The 21284-nt window shown below is 48.9% G+C and overlaps 1 protein-coding gene across 5 annotated transcripts in view; it reads right to left on the reverse strand.

Annotated features, from left to right (window-relative positions):
* The window catches only part of DOT1L (DOT1 like histone lysine methyltransferase), a 77824-nt gene that overhangs the window by 25545 nt on the left and 30995 nt on the right, over nt 1-21284 (reverse strand). For all 5 annotated transcript variants that reach the window (XM_051810569.1, XM_051810570.1, XM_051810568.1 and 2 more), the window contains exons 8-16: nt 16248-16303; nt 13566-13645; nt 11653-11721; nt 8687-8793; nt 7812-7853; nt 5938-6021; nt 4503-4737; nt 2900-3013; nt 1489-1580 (exon numbers count right to left, since the gene is read on the reverse strand). In XM_051810569.1, coding sequence (XP_051666529.1) covers nt 1489-1580; nt 2900-3013; nt 4503-4737; nt 5938-6021; nt 7812-7853; nt 8687-8793; nt 11653-11721; nt 13566-13645; nt 16248-16303 — 879 coding nt within the window. The remainder of the gene's footprint in view (nt 1-1488; nt 1581-2899; nt 3014-4502; nt 4738-5937; nt 6022-7811; nt 7854-8686; nt 8794-11652; nt 11722-13565; nt 13646-16247; nt 16304-21284) is intronic.

Below are 21284 nucleotides of genomic sequence, written 5' to 3' on the forward strand. Positions count from 1 at the left end.
CCCATTTCTTTATGCTGGCACTTCACAGAGGCCACAGAGCAAAGCAAAGCTTCCACAGGGACCACCAACAGCTGGAATGGGACAGAATCCCAGACTGGTTTGGGTTGGGAGGGACCTTAAAGCTCATCCCATCCCACCCCTGCCATGGGCAGGCACACCTTCCACTAGCCCAGGTTGCTCCTTTGATCCAACCTGGCCTTGGACACTGCCAGGGATGGGGCAGCCACAGCTGCTCTGGGCAACCTGTGCCAGGGCCTCACCTCCCTCACAGCCAACAATTCCTTCCCAATATCCCATCTATCCCTGCCCTCTGGCACTGGGAAGCCATTCCCCTTGTCCTGTCCCTCCATCCCTTGTCCCCAGTCCCTCTCCAGCTCTCCTGGAGCCCCTTTAGGCCCTGGAAGGCTTTAACTGTAAGTTAAAGTTTATTGTTGAGCATTACTGGGAAAGGTTCCTCCACAGCACCAGGCAGTCTCTCTCATCAGAGCTGACTGATACAGCAAATAAGACATTCAGAACTGAGATAAAGCAATACAAGAAGAGCTTTAGGCAGGAAATTTCCTCCCTCTGCTGGTGGTTCCACAGCAGAGAAACATCCCCCTGCCAGCTCCAGGGCTTTCCTTGCCTTTCCATGAATTCCAGCCCATGACCTGGTAAATTTAAATGAATGAAGGGCCACAGAGATGCTCCAAGGGTTTAAAGAAGGGTTTGATGTGTGGAGAGTTTTTGGGGTGGATTCTCCTTGTGGGAAAGGAGCTTATTCCAGTCTGAGCCCCTCCTGCTTCCATGGTGGAACATCCCTGGAATGGGGGGCTGGAGCCCCCCTGCTCTGGAGCCAGGAGAGCTGGGGGGCTCACTTGGAGGAGAGAAGGCTCCAGGGAGACCTGAGAGCCCCTTCCAGGGCCTAAAGGTTTATAAAAAGGAGGGAAAGGGGCTTTTTATATGGGCAGACACTGACAGGACAAGGGGAATGGCTTCCCACTGCCAGAGGGCAGGGTTGGATGGGATATTGGGAAGGAATTCTTCCCTGTGAGGGTGGGGAGGCCCTGGCACAGGTTGCCCAGAGAAGCTGTGGCTGCCCCATCCCTGGAAGTGTCCAAGGCCAGGTTGGATCAAAGGAGCAACCTGGGCTAGTGGAAGGTGTCCCTGCCCATGGCAGGGGGTGGGACTGGATGGGCTTTAAGTTCCCTTCCAACCCAAACCATTCCATGATTCCGAGTCAGTCTTATCAGGGGGAAGGCACAGAGGACAGAGGAGATGGGTTTCTCTCCCAGGTTGCAGATTTAAGCACACAAAGAGTGACTGAGTTTGCAATAAGATGCCCAAACAGTCATTCAGCCTAAGCAGGACTCTGGCAGAGCCTTTATCCCTGGCCTGGTGCAGCTCTGCTCCAAGTGTCCACAGTTCCCATGCCCAGCATTCTTCCCCACACTGAAGGTACTTCACAGTCTGGTAATTTTGTTTAGAAATGCTCAAAATGAGACCTACCTTTTCCTGCTCCAGTAACTGTTGCAGACTTGCTTTGTACTGAGGGGTTTTCATGTAAGCCATGAACTGCATGTACTGGATCTTAAAAGAGTCTGCAAAAGAAACCAGGAGATGATGAATTCCAACAGAGAATAAGAGCAATAATCCTACTTACCCCTGTTTGCTCCCCTGCCACCTCTCCCCACTTTGCTTTCTTTTGATTTGGACTGTAAGTCAGGCCAAGCCATTAAAGCTGGATTTAGAACATGCTGGAAATCCATCTCCTGGTGCCAGGGGAGCTCTTGGATCCATCAGCTCCTCAGAACAGGAACCAGTGGAAGCCATGACAACACACTCCAGCAGGCAGAGAAGGTGCTGGGTGTCAGTGGTGTGTCTGCATGAGGAGAGGAGCTGAGGGATTTGAGGTCTTTGTAAGTAGAAACAATAAAAGAGATGAGCTGCAGGAGCCCAAACCAGCCCTGAGCTCAGACTGTCACCCTCCCAGCACCACACACAGGGCCTGTTCTCCTCCTGCTCCTCCCTCCACACAGACACATGAGCTCTACACCCAAGTTACTCTCCCCTTCTCATTATCCTTGATCTCCAGCAATGACCCCAGCCCTTCCAGCATTAAAGGCCAATGACAGGACTAAGCCCAGTCTGCTGCACAAACATGGTCTACAGACTTCTGCAATAAAGCCTCGTCCAGACAAGTGTCATTCTCCCCCACCCAGCCACAAAATGTCCCTCTCAATCACTGTTTTCCTCTCTCTTTCTCTACAGAAAGAAATCAGCCTAAACTAAGACACCACAGCAAGAGAACAGAAGTTAAGGACATCACAGATGCCCTTGGTCTCTACACAGACAGGACCATTACATCAGATTCCCAGAGGATCCTAAACTGGCTCCTGCCCAACACCAAAGCATAAATAGCTGGGAGGGGACTGACACCAGAAGACCCAAAAAAACACCCTGCAAGTTTTTCCTTCCAACCACACCTTTGTGGCCTCAAAATCTCAGACAGCATCTCATTTATTGGCTCTGAGTTTTGTGAGGAAATGGTGTTCCCTAAGATCCTACCATTTCATTACAAGAGAGTCTTTTCATTTCAAATAAAGTGATTTCTGACCGGCCATTTCCATTTACAGTTAGTTTGGATTCCTACTGAACCCAAGTTTATTGCCTTTGGGACCAAATGAGAGCTGAAACAATGCCAAAGAACAAATGCAAAGCAAGACAGCAACTTGAGCAGCAGCAGAGGGGCCCTTGAGATGATGCTGAGGGACGTGGGGAAGGTGGGAAGCAGCTCATCCCTCTCCTGTTCCATGCACACCATTCCTCTGTGGATATTATCAGCCCTTCGATTCACTGCACGTTCAGGAACCTCAAAGGGGGGGTTCCCATGACAAACAAGGTGGTAAATCAGCCTTACCAAGCAGCTTCTGTAGTGCAGGCGGGGTGGGAGTCACCAGGAGCTGGTTGGACGAATGCCGCTGTACTTTAGGAGGTAGTTGGTAATATGGGCTGTGAGGTGACTTGTAGGCATCTGGGGAGACACAGAGACAGGTCCTGAAGTCAGTGTTTGGGGCAAGGACAACAGCTTCCCCATGGCACTTACACTGTGGGATCCAGCACTGAGCTCGAGCAGGTGCCCACAGACAGACCCCCCCCATCACCCCCATGCCAAGGGCAGCTTTGCTCTGGGCTGTGTGGGCTTTGTGTGCCCAGGGTTTGGTGGCAGGGGGGTTACAGGGGTGGCTCCTGTCACCAGCTGCCAGAAGCTCCACCCATGTCCAGCAGAGCCAATTCCAGCTGCTCCAGGATGGACCTGCTGCTGGCCAAGGCTGAGCCCAGCAGAGATAGTGGGAACACCCCTGGGATAATGTATTTAGGATGGGAAAAATGTTATTGAGCAGATGGAATTGGGTGCAGAGAGCAGAGTGAGAACATGGGAGAGGAACAGCCCTGCAGGGCCCCAGGGCAGGGCAGGAGGAGGGGCAGGAGGGGCTCCAGGCACTGGAGCTCAGGTTCCCCTGGGGCAGCCCATGGGGAGGGAGCTGTGCCCCTGCAGCACATGGGGGGCCATGGGGGTGCAGAGACCCCCCTGCAGCACGTGGGGGGCCATGGGGGTGCAGAGACCCCCCTGCAGCACATGGGGGGCCATGGGGGTGCAGAGACCCCCCTGAGGCACATGGGGGGCCATGGGGGTGCAGAGACCCCCCTGAGGCACATGGGGGGCCATGGGGGTGCAGAGACCCCCCTGAGGCACATGGAGGAGCCCATTCCAGAGCAGGGGATGCCCAAAGGAGGAGGTGACCCCTGGGAAGCCCCTGCTGGAGCAGAGTCCTGGCACGGAGCTGCAGCCCCACGGAGAGAGGAGCCCAGGCTGGAGCAGCCTGTTCCTGAAGGACTGAGCCCATGGGATGGACTCATGTTTGAGCAGTTCATGGGGAACTGTTGCCCATGGGAGGGACTCATGTTGGAGAGGTTCATGGGGAACTGTTGCCCATGGGAGGGACTCATGTTGGAGAGGTTCATGGGGAACTGTTGCCCATGGGAGGGACTCCAGGCTGGAGCAGGGGAAGGACTCCAACTCCTCTCCCTGAGCAGCAGCAGCAACAACCTGTGACAAACTGACCCTGACCCTCATTCCCATCTCCTCGTGCTGCTGGGGGGGAGGAGGGAGAGCCCAGGAAGGAGGGAGGGGTGGAGAAGATGTTTTTAAGGTTTATTATACTTCTCATTATCTTGCTGTGATGTTGTTAGTAATAAATTCAATTTATATCCCCAAGTTGATGGTGATCAGTGAGGGATCTCTCCTTGTGCTTATCTCAACTCAGGAACCTTTGATATATTTTCTCTCTCCTGTCCACTTGAGGAGGGCAGTGATGGAGGAGCTTTGGGGAGTCAAACAAGGCCAACCTCTTACAGGTGGACACAGGGAATTTATGACACAAAACCAAACTGCACCTGGCAATAAAGGACCTGCAAGCACAGCCAGAGCTCAGACACTTCTGCAGGCCCCCTGAACTCACCCTGAGGAGAGGATGAAGATGTCTGGGAGACAGTCTGGGCGTGCAGAAGTTCTAGTGCAGTTTGGTTCTTCTTGGTCTTGCGCTCGGTGCTCGCCGGGTTCATCTTCTTGGGGCGGCCCCGTTTCCTCCCAGCCATTTTCCTGCCTTTCTTGCTCAGCTTCTTCTTCCTTGCCTTGGAGGGAGATGGCTTTTTGACAGAGTTTGCTGCAGCTTTTTCTTCCTCAGCACCAGAATCCTGAGAGGTTTGGAAAAGCCAAAAGCTCTTTAAGTCATTTCTACCCCCGTATGTAAAGTTCCTTTTAAGCAAACATTAATGACTGTGTTCAATAACTTTAAACTTAATACCTTAGAATATATATAATACCTTAATGCCTGTACACTTAATGACTTTATGAAAGCAAACTGATGCACTGTAGTTTAATAGTTTGCCAGTGAAGTGGACTTGCTTGGGATAAGAGTTGTTTCCAAGGAGTTGTGATCATTCTCTTCTGGATTTGTTCATTACAGGAAAGAAAATGCTGAGGGAGGGCAGGGTTAGGTGGGATACTGGGAAGGGATTGTTCCCTGTGAGGGTGGGGAGGCCCTGGCACAGGTTTCCCAGAGCAGCTGTGGCTGCCCCATCCCTGGCAGTGTCCAAGGCCAGGTTGGACAGGGCTTGGAGCCACCTGGGCTGGTGGAAGGTGTCCCTGCCCGTGGCAGGGGTGGGATGAGATGGGCTTCGAAGTCTCTTCCAATCCAAACCATTCTGTGATGCCACTAAATCTGAACCTGTTGTCTAAGAAAAGCTGATTATTAATCATTTACTGACTAAATTCTTCAACTGAACCTCATTTAAAAGTCAAAGTACCCTCAGTACTTTGTATTTCTGGGCAGAACAGTCACTCGTCTCCCCCAGGATCCCACGAGGGAGCGAGAGGGGAACGGGGTGTCTGCAGAAGGGACTGGGGACAGCTCTGGGAGCTCCTGCTGAGGGGACACCCCCCAGCCATCCCCCAACACCTCTGTGCCACAGTCACTGCTGCACCTCCCAGGGCAGCTTCAGGAACTCCCTCCACGGTATTCTGGGCCCAGCTGAGGTGTCCAGGGCAGAGCCCACCCTGCAGAGCCCACCCTGCTGTGCCCACCCTGCAGAGCCCACCCTGCTGTGCCCACCCTGCTGTGCCCACCCTGCAGAGCCCACCCTGCAGAGCCCACCCTGCAGAGCCCACCCTGCAGAGCCCACCCTGCTGTGGAGCCCACCCTGCTGTGCCCACCCTGCTGTGCCCACCCTGCTGTGCCCACCCTGCAGAGCCCACCCTGCTGTGGAGCCCACCCTGCTGTGCCCACCCTGCTGTGCCCACCCTGCAGAGCCCACCCTGCTGTGCCCACCCTGCTGCCCCCGAGCTGGGGCAGGCCCAGCACACTCGTGCCCTGCAGGGAAAGGTGGGAGGGTCACCTTGTTTTCTTGAACCTTGGTTGGAGTCGTTGTGTTGCTCTTGTTTTCCCTCTGTTGACGACGTCTAGCTGCCTCTTGTTCCTCCTGCACGAAGGTTTAGAGCAGGTCAGTTCAGAATTTGTCTTTGTCTCACACAGATATATATTTATTTGACATATATATCATGCATATTTATCACATTTTAATACAGATCACTGTGTTTCCCAGCTTAGTTTTCTACAAGAAAAGGGAAAAAACTTATTATTTATTACTAAATATTAAATTATTATATTATTTCAATTACCAGTTTAATATTTTAATTATAAATATTCTAGAATATAATACATTTTTATTATTTATATAATCACATTTATATTTATAATTTATATATAAATTATATTTATTTATATATTTATAATTATGATTGTATTTATTATTATAAAGATAAGTTAAATATTAAATTATTATATTAATTCAATTGCCAAATTAATTTTAATTATCTAAACATTATATATTTGTATATTTCTATTATAGTAATACTTATAACATATCAAAATTCTATTTAGATATTTATAATTGTATATATTAATATATTTAATTTAAATATTCTATTGTTGCATTATTTTTATTTCTATTATGTTCATATTATATATTATATATTTTTAATTTTAGATATTTATAGTTATATTGTATTTGCATTTATAAATTATACTGACTATATTTATATTTTTATATTTGTAATTTTTGATATAATTTGAATATTAAATTATTATATTACTTAAATGCCCAGCACTGGTTGGGAACAGGGAGGTGAATGCACTGCATTCCTTACCTCAAACCTCCAGCCAGGGATTAAATCCCAATCTCTTCCCATATTCTCCCTTCCCAACCCCACTCCTGTATCATGTTTTGGAGGTTTTTGCTGTGTTTTTTATTATTATTAAATATTTCAGCAACTTTTCATGTTATGATACATCACTTTAAAAACCTGACATGACTGGAAATGGCAAAGCCATTAATCACCATCCCATTCACCTTCAGCCAAATCTGTCAAGGACATCAATAAAAACAAAAGCAGCAACTCTTAAGGTTGATTTTCTCAGGAAATTTCTCAGGAAATTTCCTCCTTCAGAGAAAACCTCTCAGAAAAAAATAAAATCTCTTTTTCTCTCAGAGAAAAAAAAACAACTCTTTCCAACAGGAAATTTCCAGGAGCTCAGTCAAAGCCTTTCCTGCACCTTCCAGGTGGGATTTAATCTGCAGAACTGTGGCCATTCCATCACCTCTGGGATTGAACTTCTCACCCAGAGCATCAAACAGGCAGGTTGGGGCCTCCCTGTTCTCAGCAGGAGAGGTCAGAATCTCATGGATGTTGTCCTGCCATTTTTGGTTTTGACCCCAAGAAGTTTTTTTACTCCCAAATTTGAATTTAACAGCCTGAAATAACCCAATTCCAGAGCGACCAGGAGTCTGTTCTGAACAGGCCAGTCCGAAGATGAACATCCACCTCAAGTTTGAAATGAAGTGGCCTCACTTGGTTTTCTTCCTGGGAATTCCAGCCCCAGGTTACTTCAGATTAACACAGCCCTGCACATCCCAAATATCCTCTGGCATTTTAATTCCAGTCCTTTAATGAAGAAACAGCTCCTCAGAGACCTCCAGTGCAAGGTGAAAGCACCTGGAGGCTGCCCCACTAATCCTCCACCAGGAATCCCCTGCACATAATTGAATTAGTGCTTGATGGCATCTGATGCTTCACTTCAATCAGCTCCTTGCCCTTTCCTAATCAAGAAAATCTGATTTCCTCTCACTTCTGTGCATCTGTGACCAAATCCTTCAGTGGCTGCTCCATTTCTTTGTTTTTGAGTTTTCTACAGCGAATGATTGAAACTTACCCTGAGTTTTGGATTCTTGAGACTAGAAAAATAGTTTTCAAGCTGAAAATAGAAAGAGAAGAGAGTTGTTTTCAGAGCCATGACAGCTGAGCACATCAGAATAAAATATCAGCTTAAAACAAACGCAGAAGTGCAGAATTCTGACTGGTTTGCTCCTGATAAGCTCCATTCCCATTCACTCTTTTCAGCCACACAGCCTGTTGTGTAACGGGACATAATCCAACCTCGACAAGGGTTTATCATCCCCAGCCCTGGCTGGCCTTGTTTGAAGGCTTTGTGTCACATATCTCCCCTCAGCAGAGGGGAACTGGCAACCAGGTTATTTCCACTGCACCCTTGTACTCCACCATTTATCTCCACTCTGGCTTCTTCTTTAACAAAAGCACTGTTAGACTGTGAGGAAAACAGCCTCACAATCACACTGAAAAAAAAAATTACTGTGCAATAAAGGAATCCTCCACAAAAGGTTTCATTTTTACAGGAGTTTTTTTGTTTTCTTTAAACGAAGGGAAAAAACCAGTGGATGCATCAGGGTTGTTGTGGAGCTTGGCTGGTCCTAAAACTGAGATTTCCTGGTTGAACAGGACCAAATGAAATGGTGTGTGCAGCACAGAGCACAGGGAGAACCAGAGACACAGAGACTTCACTCAGAGCACAAGACCAGGATTCTAAAGGAATTATATCTGTGACTCTGCATTCCCAGAGCACTGTCCATACCCACAGGGGGTGTGGAGCAGCCAAAGCCCTGCAGGGTGGTTTGCACAACCACTCCTTGTAGGTGTGTTACAGGTCTGCAAATCCCCAAAGGAACAGGAAAACCATTCCCAAGCCCCAGGCAGTGGAGCTGGAATGCTGCCCAGGCTGGCCATACTCACTATGGTTCTGTCTATAGTATGCAGGTAGTAGGAGACTGGTTTCCCTGTCCAGGACACAGATCCTTTCAGTGGTGACAGCTCCACAACTCTCATTATAGTGCCAATATCTGTGGGAACAAAGGGAAAAGCTGCCTCAGTTCCACTCAGCTGAACCCACCAGGTAACACCAAAGGGAAATCTGGGGTTCATATCCTAAAGAAAAGCACTGCAGTGAGTTTAGAGGGAATTTCTTCTTCTCTTGCTGCATCACAACATAGAAAACAACCTTTTATCTCTGCAATTACAACCCAGTGCAAGCTTTTAGCAGACAGGACTGTGTCTCAGAGAACAGCCCAGGAGGACTGAATCAGACAGACCCAGCCCCAGAACATCCCCAGCCCCTGGAAACTGGGCCCTATATTTGGACTGGGCACAAACATGGTTTGTATTTGCTTTCTTGCCTCTATTTGTTTTGTTCTCCACAATTAATAGCAATGGGATGTGCCTCAAACATCCCCATAACCACTGAGCCAGTGGAGAAATTCTGGAATGCTTCTAATTAAAGAGAAATTACCCAGAAGAGGCCAAAAGCAAGGTTTGGGATTCAGCAACCTCAACCCCTATTTTAACCACACTTTAATCCTTGTTTTTGTTAGTCCAACTCTTTCCACATTTCCATTTCTTCTTCCAGATGGAAGGACTAAGGACAAAACTGGTATTGAGGGAAATGGTGTTTCTTAAAGCTTTTCTTTTCCAGTGTATTTTGTAAATTATTTAACTGTTCATCCTTCAGATCAAGACACCAGTGACATTCCCTCCTCTGCACGTGCAGGACACTGGCCATGGCTGATGACATTTCCCTGGAAGGCTCACCTGGGACAGGCCATTAACACTGCAATGAGCCCCAGGCTCAGCACAGTTTCATTTGAAATTGGTATTTCCCAAACACAGAATGGGATTAGGATCTAAAATTTATTCCCACAATTTTCCCTGTTTGCAGCACACAAAGGTGATTTCTTTCAAAGTCCTTTTATCTGAGTGCTTGGAATTTTCCTGCTTATGGAAGTTGTTATCAATCCTTTTGCTGAGCCATCTCTATAATTACCTATTTCTATATAATTTTAACATCAGCATTCCCTTTAAGCATTAATATCTAAAACTTCAGTGTTCTAGAAAACATTCCCAGTGAATCCACAGTGGGGTGAAAGCTGGAATGGGATAAAGATCTGGCTCCACTGACAGTCACAAAGGGCTTTATGAGGTGAAAGGAGCAGCATGTGTTGGCCCCAGCCTCCCAAATGTAGCAGAGAGATAAGGAACTGGGCAGAAGCCAGGAAAGAAAAGGCTGGAGAGGCCAAAAACATGGATTTTTGTGGGCAGGTTTAACTGAAACCTCCCCAGGTGCCTTCCTGCATTTCCCCAAGCTCTGCTGAGCTTTGCTCGGGCTCTTTGTCTCACGGGCAAACTGACAGCAGGATTCCAGCTTCCCAGAGCTTTGAGCAGTGCCAGGAGGACCATTCCACCTTTTTTCCCTTTTATTTTCAAGTCCATGTACCAAAGGACTGGCAAAGCCAGGACCCAGTGGTTAATAAGGTCCAAAACCAAGAGATGCCCCAGAGAAGAGCTTCCAAGGGCAGGTTTGGGTATGTGATGAGTGGGACATCCACAACAATTCCAGCCTAATAAAAATAACTCCCAAGGGCACAGTTTACTTCATGACAGTCCATAAATCCCTATTCTTGAAAAGCAGTTGGGGAGTGTCAGGCCAAAACCAAACACAGCTTGAGATCTGGAACTCAGTGAGTTCCTCACCACGTTTGCACAGAGAGGGGAATAAGGGGGGTTTCAATTTAGGGGATGTTTTGCACTGGACACAGTAAATATGTGTAAAGCCCAGCTTGGATCCTTCTTTTCCTTGAGAAATTTCACAGAACATAGAATGTGCTGAGCTGGAAGGGACCCACGAGGATCACTGAGTCCAACTCCTGGCCCTGCAAAGCACAACCCCAATTCCAACAATGGAAGTTTAAAACAGCTCAGAAGCAAAACCAGCAACAAGAGGCATTAACAACCTCAAAAACTGCAGTTCATGCCCCTGCAAAGGACAACACTGGCAAATCTCAAGTCTGGGGTGTTCAGAGGAGAAAAACACAAAACTTTGTTGGCAATAAAGAAGCTCCAGGGTCTGGGTGTGCAGGGAGAGGGTTGTGTGCTCAGTGTACAGCACACAGGGAGTTCAAAGGTGACCATTTGAGGGAATCCTGGGATGGTTTGGGTTGGGAGGACCTTAAAGATCATCCAGTGCCACCCCCTGCCATGGGCAGGGACACCTTCCACTAGCCCAGGTTGCTCCAAGCCCCGTCCAACCTGGCCTGGGACACTTCCAGGGATGGGGCAGCCACAGCTGCTCTGGGAATTCCATCCCAGTCCCTCCCCACCCTCACAGGGAAGAATTCCTTCTCTATATCCCCTCTCACCCCGCCCTGTGTCAGTGGGAAGCCATTCCCCCTTGTCCTGTCCCTCCATCCCTTGTCCCCAGTCCCTCTCCAGCTCTCCTGGAGCCCCTTTAGGCCCTGCAAGGGGCTCTCAGCTCTCCCTGGAGCCTTCTCTCCTCCAGGTGAACCCCCCAGCTCTCCCAGCCTGGCTCCATAACTTCCAAGCCTTAGGAATCATGACTGGTGGGGTTCACCTGGCCAGATTCAATCAGCCACAGTGTAACCTGGGAGTCCCTGCAGCTCTTTGTGGCCAAAGAGATGAATCCACCCTTGAACACCTCATTTCTCTTCACCTGTAAAGTTGCCCAGCCAGGGACACATTGATGGTCCAAACACCAAAATCCAGGAGCACAAACTACTTATTTACACAACTCTTGAGAGCAACAAAACCCCAGATAATTCATTCAGATAATGAAACAAAATCCCACCCCAGACATGTTCACATAATGAATAACCCCCAACTGTAAGGAACAATAAAAAGGACAACCATACCACTCAAGTTTCGACTGTTAATTCTAAAATTTAGAGGTGCAAAAGGTTTTGAGGACACAATTCTCCCACCTGGAAAAAGAAAAGGGAAAAAAAGCAAAGCAAAGTCAGCTCCATGGTTTGTTCTAGAAATAACTACTTATTAAATATAACCTGGGACAGAGCCCTAAAGAGCAGCCCTATAAAACTATCACCTGTATATCATTAAAAAGAATAAATTAGCTAATTCTCATTCTGACAGTCTCCAAGAAAGTCAATCTTTGAGGTGACACCTCAAGGATCACTTTAAAATGACAGATTTAAAACACTTGGAAAAGAAAGAGCACATGGATTCTCAGTGGCAAACTAAAGAAATTTCAATTATCTCCTTCCAAGTTGGGATCTTTTATACAAAAGCCCCCAAAGCCCTTTTATTTAAAGGCCATAATCTCCATTTCATGGGTATTTGGGGTCATTCAGCCCAAGGCAGAGCCTGAGCACGTTCTGGAAAGAAAAATAAGGTTTCTTCATTATAAAAAGTGCTTGAACTGTCCCCAGTTTGCCACTGCTTTTAAGCCACCATTAAAGAGGTTTAAAAAATTAAAAACCAAACCAGTAAAATTAAAGAAAACAGCTTAATTTGGGGGGTTTTATGGTTTGCAACAGAGCCCAAAAGTCCCATTATTTATTTCAGCACAAAGCTGTGCCATGGGAAGCCACAGATTCTTTGTTCACACCACACATTTTTCTTTTCAGAAATAGTTATTTTTGGAATTTCTGCCACAGCCAAATAAAATTGTTACTTATCCCAGTGGTTAAGAGCAAAGAAAAAAGCCACCCTGGGCCAAGGCAGGGCCATGCTGGGGTCAGGGGGTGCCCCCAGGCTGCAACTTCCCAAGGAGCACCAGGACATCCAGGGCCAACAGCCATGTTTGTATGGAATTGTGGCTCTTTTAAGGTGGGAAAAGACCTTTAGGATCAGCAAGTCCAGCTGTCAACCCTCCCCCACGGTCACCACTAACCCCTGTCCCCAAGGGCCACGTCCAAATGTGGTTTGAGCACTCCCAGGGGTGGTGACTCCACCCTGGGCAGCTGTGCCAGTGCTTTATAACCCTTCCCATGGGGAAATATTCCCTAATCTCCAACCTAAACCTCCCCTGGCACAACTTGGGGCCGTTCCCTCTCCTCCTGTCCCTTGTTCCCTGGCAGCAGAGCCCGACCCCCCCCCAGCTCCCCCCTCCTGTCAGGGGGTTGCAGAGCCAGAAGGTCCCCCCTGAGCCTCCTTTTCTCCAGGCTGAGCCCCCCCAGCTCCCTCAGCTGCTCCTGCTGCTCCAGCCCCTTCCCAGCTCCGTTCCCTTCCCTGGGCAACACCCACATTTTATCAGTGTGTAATCCTATTTCATTATTTATTGGTTAACACCGAGCACTAAATGTGACAACTTCAAATAGGGGAACCCAGCAACTGAATTCCACATGGAAATATAGAAACTGGCTATGCAGAGCCTCTGCAGCCAGGAATCATGCAATGGGTTGGGTTGGAAGCTCATCCAGTCCCACCCCCTGCCATGGGCAGGGACACCTTCCACCAGCCCAGGTTGCTCCAAGCCCTGTCCAACCTGGCCTGGGACACTTCCAGGGAACCAGGAGGTTTGCCCTTGGCTGTTGCATGGTTTGTAGGTTCCCATGGGAGATAAGGAAGGAGCAGCAGCTCCTCCCAGCCCAACTCTGCTCCACAGTCTCCCTCCTCCAAGGAGCCAGGTAGGTGTGAGGAGGTGTTAAGGTGGGAAGCAGAAAGCCCAAGAAATAACCCCTGTGGTGCAGCCACTTGGCCCCAAGGCACAGAACAAATCCCCAGCCCAGCTCTGACAGCCCCCCTCCTACCCCAGCTCCCACAGGGACCAGGAACCCAAGAGAGAAACACTTCCAGCAGGATTTACCTTCCTTCATGTTTGCAAATCGCTCCTTCAGCTGGTGATCCACCTCAGGGCCAAAGGCAAAGTTATTCACAAAAATAACACTGCAAAGGAAAGGTCAGGCTGATGAACAGGGAGCCAAGGACACACCACAACCCCCCAGCCACGTCACAGGGACAGTGACAAACTGCTTGTCCCCAGCTGCAGGGCTGCTGCCACCCAACCAACACCTTCCTCTGGCTCAGGGACCCAACCAGGCCCTCAGCTCTACCTTCAGCCCGGGCAGTTACAGCTAAAACATTCAGAAGGGTCCTGCTCTGGCAGCTCCTGGGAGTTTTGACATGAAAACAATGCGACAAGGAAGGTTTTCACCCTCTGCTGGGGTGAGATCCAACACCAACACAGCAACTCCCACCACACGTGGAGAGCAACGCTCAGCAAACAGGCCTCATTTCACCCTGGGGCTTCTTCCCCTGCATTTCAAATATTACAGTAAAATAGCAAAATATGGTTTAGATTCATGGAATGGTTTGGGTTGGGAAGGACCTTAAAGCTCATGAGTTCTCCTCTCTGCCATGGGCAGGGACACCTTCCACTAGACCAGGTTGCTCCAACCTGGCCTTGGACACTTCCAGGGATGGGGAGTCCACAACCTGTTGCTCTTCCAGCTGTAAATTCCCTGTAATGCCATAAGACAGTGACACCTGAGCACGTTTGTCCTGCCCTAAACCCAGCACTTCACCCCCACCCACAAGGGAGGAGTCGGTTCTTTCTGTCCAGGTTAGAACATCCAAGGAGGGGGTTTTGCTCCTGGAACAAAGTCATGTGGAAACACAGAAACCTGCCCAGAGGTAGAACCCCACAAAGGGTAAAAGTGTTTGGGAGATAAACAGAACATGCCACAGATTGAAAAACAAATACCCCCAAGGCTGCCAGAGCTCCAGGAGCGTTTGGACAACGCTCTGAGGGACAGGGTGGGATTGTTGGGGTGTCTGTGCAGGGCAGGAGTTGGACTGGATGATCCTTGTGGGTCCCTTCCAGCTCAGGAGATTCCAGGGTTCTACAAAGAGCCATTCTGGCACATTGTTCCCACATGGAGAGTTGGTTCCTTTGTGAGAGGTCTGCTGGAAAACCCCCCTGCCAGAGCCTCCACACATGAAATGTGTTCAGCAAGGACACCGAGTTTAAGAGCAGCAGCCAAAGCTGTGAAAAACCACCAATGAAAAAAATGTTTATACACCAAGGGGAAAAAAAAAACCCTTCTTGCTACGCCTTGCACTTGGAAATTTGGGAAACCCTGCCTGGCAAGGAAAGCTAGCAGGGGTTTCTTCCTCCTCCTCCTCCCCATGTGCCAAAAAAGAGGCCTTGCAAAAGAGCCAAACATATTAATGGGAGTAGAAAACATCCAGGAAAGGAAGGGGGAGAGCCAGAGCTGGCAGATGGGTGTTTGTACAGAGCTCCTGCTGGCCCAGGGCTCGTGAGCACGTGCAGGGCACAGGGGCCCAGAGCACCCTGATCCCAGGAACTGCCAAGCCCTTGGAATACACATCCTGCAGAGTTCCACGTGGCCATGGGGAGCCTTGTCCTGCTCCCAGCATCATTCCCTGGGGCTGCCCCAGCCCTGCACGTGCCCCAGGCCAGGCTGGAGCACACCCTGCTCCATGGAAGGTGTCCCTGGAATGAGATGGGCTTTAAGGTCCTTCCAACCCAACCCATCCTGGGATTCTGCCCCAGGGTGAGGTGTCTGTGCAGAGCACTGAGACACCCAAAATAAACACCTCCCAGCACTTCCCTGTGCACTCAGAGCTCCTGCAGCCAAAAACTGTCCAAAAAGGTTCACTGAGTTGAAGGAAGTGGCCCAGCAGCAGAGGAGGGTGCCCTTGGAACCACAAGCAGCAAAGCCAAACCCCAGGGAGTGCAAGGCTGGGACAAGTCTGTCCCCAAATGAAAAGGCACCTCCAGAAGGAACTGAGGTCCAGAATAAAGCAGAAGTCAGCAGCCTCCTCCATGGCCTGCTCCTAAACCATTCCCTTGGGAGCAATCCAGGAGTTGCCACAACTGAAGGCTTTCAGAGCCCTCTCTGACAACTGCCTTCATTCCCCCACATAACAGGGTGGCCCAGAAGGTCATATAAAAATAAAGAGGGTTTCTTTTTTCTGCCCATAAGGCTGAAAGAATGCAAAGCTTTAAAAATACAGATGACTTTGATGGTTTTTAACAAATTTACTCCCTCTTTTTGCTCCCTCAGAAAAAGGAGCCTGACCCTCTGCACAGTTCTCCACATAAATAAGTCTTCAAGACAATTAGCTGAAATGAATTTTCAATTTAAGTTGGAACAGACTCACTTGGGTCTTTTGCTTTTTATTAAAGGGAAAGCGAGCCCCCATAGCCAAGATAATTAGTGTATTGCCAGAATCCCTGACAGGAACTACAGGGATATGCAAAACAAATGGAGGTTTCTGCTTGTCTGTACAACCAGGATTTATCTTGGATACACCCTTGGATGTAATACCATGGGACATGCATTTAAAGCCATTCTTCCAGTCAGAAAACAGGATCTAAAGAGGCCAATATAGGAGCTGGCAGATCAACTTCTGGTATTTGCTATGGAAATTCTATATAAAAAGCTGGCCAGGCTCCCAATTTCCATTATACAAACTCCCAAGTCTCCAGTTCATAAAGCAGCACTCAATGGCTGTACTGTACCTTGTGTTTGCAATTCTCTCCCTCCACTCTTCTGAGAGGAAGTCACCTCTTTCCAGCTTAAAAACAGACAAAGAACACAAAAACAGACACACAGAGGAGTTAATGTTGTGCCCTTTTCCTCTGGAGAGGGACAAACGTGCTGTGCCAGCTCCCTGATCCCACAACAGCCAAGGCCAGAGGAAGTTTTTGGGGAGCACAGAGGGGATGAACCAGGAGGGGTTGGCTCTGCTCATTCCTCAGATCCAGAGGTGCCTCCCTCCCTGCTCCCACCTAGGGATACCCCAGGAAGGGTCTCTGGGTATCCTTAGTGCCCTGGGAGGGCTGTGATCCATGGAGATTCCAAAGCTGATCCCCAAATGCCTCCATGGCTGGGCCAGCACAGGGAGCTGAGCACAGGCTGGGAACAGTCCTGCTGGGAACCCAAATCCAGGCTCCTGTTGAGCTCAAGCACCTGATTTCCTGTGGGGCTAAATATAAACCCCAACTGCTCCCACCACCTTCAGGATGGAAGTGAAGGAACAGAAAGGTCTTATTTGAAAAGAAACCCAGTCCTGACTCCGGTGACTCGGCAGCACCTTCCTGATGGCACCCCAGCAGTCCCAGGTGAACACAAAGCTCTCCCCAGAGGAATGTTTTCCCAGGAGTGTTTTGGGAACCCAAGGGCCACCCTCTGCTGTGCCACAGGTCAGGTAGGAGGAGGGTTGGGGAAGGAAGATAAGAGGAGAGGGAAAACCAAGATGCAGCTCTGTAATTAATGACAATGACAGCCCTCGGAGGGCTGAGGGGATGGTTTATCCCAGAACATCAAAGCTACCACACTGACTGCTCAGGATCCTTTTTCTGCACAGACTGCAGTGGAGTGACACCTCAGAGGTGCCAGCACTGCAGTGCAGACACTGGGACAGCTCCCATCCCTCCCTGGCTGAGCTGGGCACTGTCCCAGGGAAGCGCTCAGACCTGGCTGTGCCTGCACAGAGGACAAAGACACAGGTGCCAAGAGCAGTGGGGCTGCTCCCACGAGGAAGGATAAAAAACACAAAGAAAAGAAGTCCAAATGTACACAAGAGGGCTGAGAAAAGTGAATATTGAGGGGTTTTGGGGAAGAGATCAGGACCTTTGTCAAGAGCTTCAAGCGTTAGAGACTAAACCCAGCGAGAACGGCAGGTCAGAGCAACACAAGTGAGTCAGAAGAACCTGTTCCACCAAGCAGCTGGGCTGAAATGAGATTAAAACTAGAATTAAGGCCTGTGTTCTCCCCCCTGCTGGGAGGGGATGCACCTCTGACATCCCTGCTCCAGTAAAAACAAAGGAGATGGTGGAGGCTGAACTCTGAGATCCAACCCCCCAACACCCTGCTGGGTCTGGGCAGAACCTAAACCAGAAACTCAAGGCAACAGCAGTTCTAAAATGAGTTCTTTTCACCTCATATATGGAAGCATTTTTTCTGGAGTTCTGTATGTGAATGGAGCCCATCTCTAGATGAATTTAAAGAGATCATTTTGTCTCCAAGTCTAGTAGTAAACAGTTCCATGGTTGAGTAACCAAGACACAGCCGAAGAAAACCCACATGACAGGCAGCTGCATTTATTTTACAACACTTTTTGCAAGTCAGCTTCTCCCTGGTATCCTCCACACCACCAGTTTCTAAGGTCTCCACAGGGTTTTCAAACACTAACAGGGGAAAGAAAAACATCTGAAAAGCCAGGAAGGCCAATCCTGAAGCCACAGTTTGAAAGGGAACAAAGAACCAGCGTAACATGAAACGATCCTGAAATGCTGAGCTTCATATAAAGGTCTTGAAATCCAACCTAAGTGGCTGTTGGGCTTTCCTTGGATCCAGTTTCCCAGTGTGTTTGTCCTGCCTGGGTGGTCAGAGGAGCATTTATAACCCAAATCTCCCTGTTTAACTTGATATCACCCGTGGAGGATGAACATTTGCAAGCCAGAGCCATTTAACAATTCAAATGAACCCCAGCCCTGCTCAGACACATCTATTTTTGTGGCTCTGCTTCCCCAGCTCAGGCTTAGGGGAAAATCTCAGCAGGAAAAACACAGGAGCACAGAAATAACCAGATGGTCAACTGGGGCTGGAAGAAAATGGGTTATTTTTCTTCCTTTTCCCCTCTGGAAGCAAGGCAGGGATTCCTGAAGCAGGGGCTGCTCCCCTCAGAGACAGGACAGAGATCCCTGACCACTGGGGCAGTGACCAATAAAGGACTCCCTCCAAGGAGGAAAGCAGCTCCTTCCCCACCAACTGACACAGGGAATCCAACAGAATTCCCCCAAAATCCCAGACAGCTCGGAGGTTTACAGGGATTCTGAGAGTGAAACGAGAACTGGTGAGGAAAATGCAGCTGGATCAACCCCAGGATGCAGCAGAACATGGTCCATGATGGTCATCCAGGGAGAAGGGGACACCTCCATCCCAGTCTCTCAATCTCTTCCAGTGTCCCCACCCCAATCCCGCTCCTCCCTCTCTCTTGGAAACTTAATCTCCTTAGTGAATAATGAATGGAAGGGACCATCTGTAACACAGATATTTTCATCTGATTAGACAATGCAGGAGATGCTTTCTCTAACAGGATAATTAGCTCAGCAAAATCACCCCCAGAGCTGCACTGCTGCTAAATTTAGAAGGCAAACCAGGTTTTTACTCAAGTTTTTTTCAGCCAGGAATACACCCAACAGCATCTGGATCTCGATGGGAAGCAGCAGGTCAGAAGCAGCCAGAGGTACAGAGCAGTGGGTGTGTGCAGAGCAGGAATTTGGGCAGGTCAGGCCTGGAGGAGGGCTGGGATCTCACCCAGGGCTGGACTGGGAGTCTCCCTGTGCCTGAGCAGCTCCACAGAGCCATAAATTCACAGGATGGCTCATTGCAGCCGCCTCCGTGCAAACACTTGGCTCCCAAAAACCAGCCAGTTCTGCCTGGAAAAGTACACAGGGTTATTTTTAGGTTCCTGTTCTCTTCAAAAATAACTGGAGGCATGGAGCCAAACCTCCCAAACATGGCACCATTTCAAAGCCACGGGGGACGTTTGGAGGGCTTTTCAAACCCCAGCCCAGCGAGATTCCCACTGAAACAGGGCCTTCAGGAACACCTGGAGTGAGCAGCTGCTCTGGCCCTCCCCGAGCTGCAGGGCCTGGGGGAGATGAAGGTTTGAGGTCCAGGTGATGCCAGTCTGCTCCCTGGGCAGCAAGAGGCACTGAAAGTCCTACACTAACCACTGCTTTTCTCCGATTTCCAGGAAAAACAGCCAGGGAGACACCCCAAACTCAGCCTGAGATAAGCCTGGAGGTTCACAAAGCCAGGTTTACACTGATTTAGGCACTAAATGGGACATGCTGATCCTTGGGGGTCCTTCCAGCTCAGCATATCCTGTGATCTGTGAAGATTCCTCTCTAATCCATGGGCCTGAACCACAGAGCACCTCCAGCCCTCAGCAGCTCCCTGGTCTCCCCACCCACCCAAAATCCCTCAGCTTGGCAAAGCTGAGCTGTGTTTCCTGCCCTTGCTTTGAAGATTATTGTCATCTGCTGCTAAAACAGGGCTTTTAAGGAGCAGGGCAGGAATTCTGTTATAACAACCCTGAGTAAACAAATACAAACCAAATCCTTGCCTTCAGCAGAGCCCAAAGTGCTCTGAGGGAGAAAATCTTCCCCACACAAGGGGACAACGGGTTGTAGGCACTGAGGACACCCCAAAAACGTCCTCCAAGGGGACCCCAGGCAGAGAAGAAGCACTTTGTGCCACACAGCAGCCTCAGCCTCCTGCCCCAGATACCTGAGATGGCTCTGAGTTTGAGGCCACAGGAGGATATTTAGAGTCAGGAACCATGAAAACCCATCTGCCTGTTAATTGTGATAGCAGGTTTTAATTTGGGGGCTGCACATGTGCAGAATTCCCCAAGAAAGGCTCTCTAATTAGCCAGGCCTAATGACCTTCCCAAAGTCTCCTGCTTCCTGCAGACAAGTTTTCTTGCAAAGACAGGGGAAGGAGCTAATCCTGGAAACTTCTCAGCTCCAGGGGAAGGGAATGAGAAGATCAAAGGAGCTGGAGCACAGTGAGATGTGTCAGAAGTGGGACATTCTCATCCAAAAGGCTGAAGGAGATGATGATGATGTAAAGCTCTACAGAAGGAGGATTCCCTCTGAATGCAGGAGACCAGCAAAGACTGGGATTTCCCCTAACTGAGCAGGAATTGGACATCCACAACCAGGAATGAGACACCCAGAACCACAGGCATGTAAATACTCATTTTATAGGATTATGAGACCCCCAGCAGCTGGAAAGCAGGAGAATTCCAAGCAGAGTATGACAAGCAACCTCCCTCCCACTCCTCTCCTGCCCCAAATGGATCTTCCCCCTCTCCAGCTTCAGGGCTGACCCAGCTGGAGCTCTGCAGCAGCCCTGGGCACCCAACACCCCTCAGGACACTTTGCCTCCAGCTACTGGAGGAATTTAATGTGAATTATCACCTGCACTGACCACACAGCCCTGTCCTGCTTCCCTGAGACACCTCCATGCCCGTGAGGTTGCCAGTTTTATATGGAAACATCACTCCAGAGAGAGCTTTTTCTGTGATTGTTGACAAAATAGGATGGAAATACAGGTGGACAATCAGGATTTATTTTAAATGTTGTCACTGGACTTTGCTCTCCAGAATTCCAGAACTTCCAGCAGTAACAAGAACAACCCAGGAAGTGAATTTGAAGGCTTGCAGAGCAATTTAATGAGCAACAGCTCATTGTCCTTCTGTTCAAGCCTTTCCAAACACGAGTTTATTGGTTTGGAAAGCTTTTGGGGGGTGTTTTTTATTTGTTTACATTCCTGTCAATTTTCTTTTAATAGTAGTCTGAAAAAAACCCTGTTGGTTGGATTTGGGGCAGGTTACAAAAATATAGTGAGGTTCTGGCAGCCCCTTGGATTATTGCAAAAGGCAAAAAAAGGCCATAAAATATTCCTCAGGAAGCTCCTGCCATGTGGTGAGGCTGGAGATGGTGAAGAACTACAGGGAAAATCATTGGCCAAGGAAGAAG

The sequence above is a fragment of the Manacus candei genome, unplaced genomic scaffold (assembly GCF_025592945.1).
Source record: "Manacus candei isolate 608988 ecotype Guabito, Panama unplaced genomic scaffold, ASM2559294v1 h1tg000078l, whole genome shotgun sequence".
NCBI lineage: Eukaryota > Metazoa > Chordata > Aves > Passeriformes > Pipridae > Manacus > Manacus candei.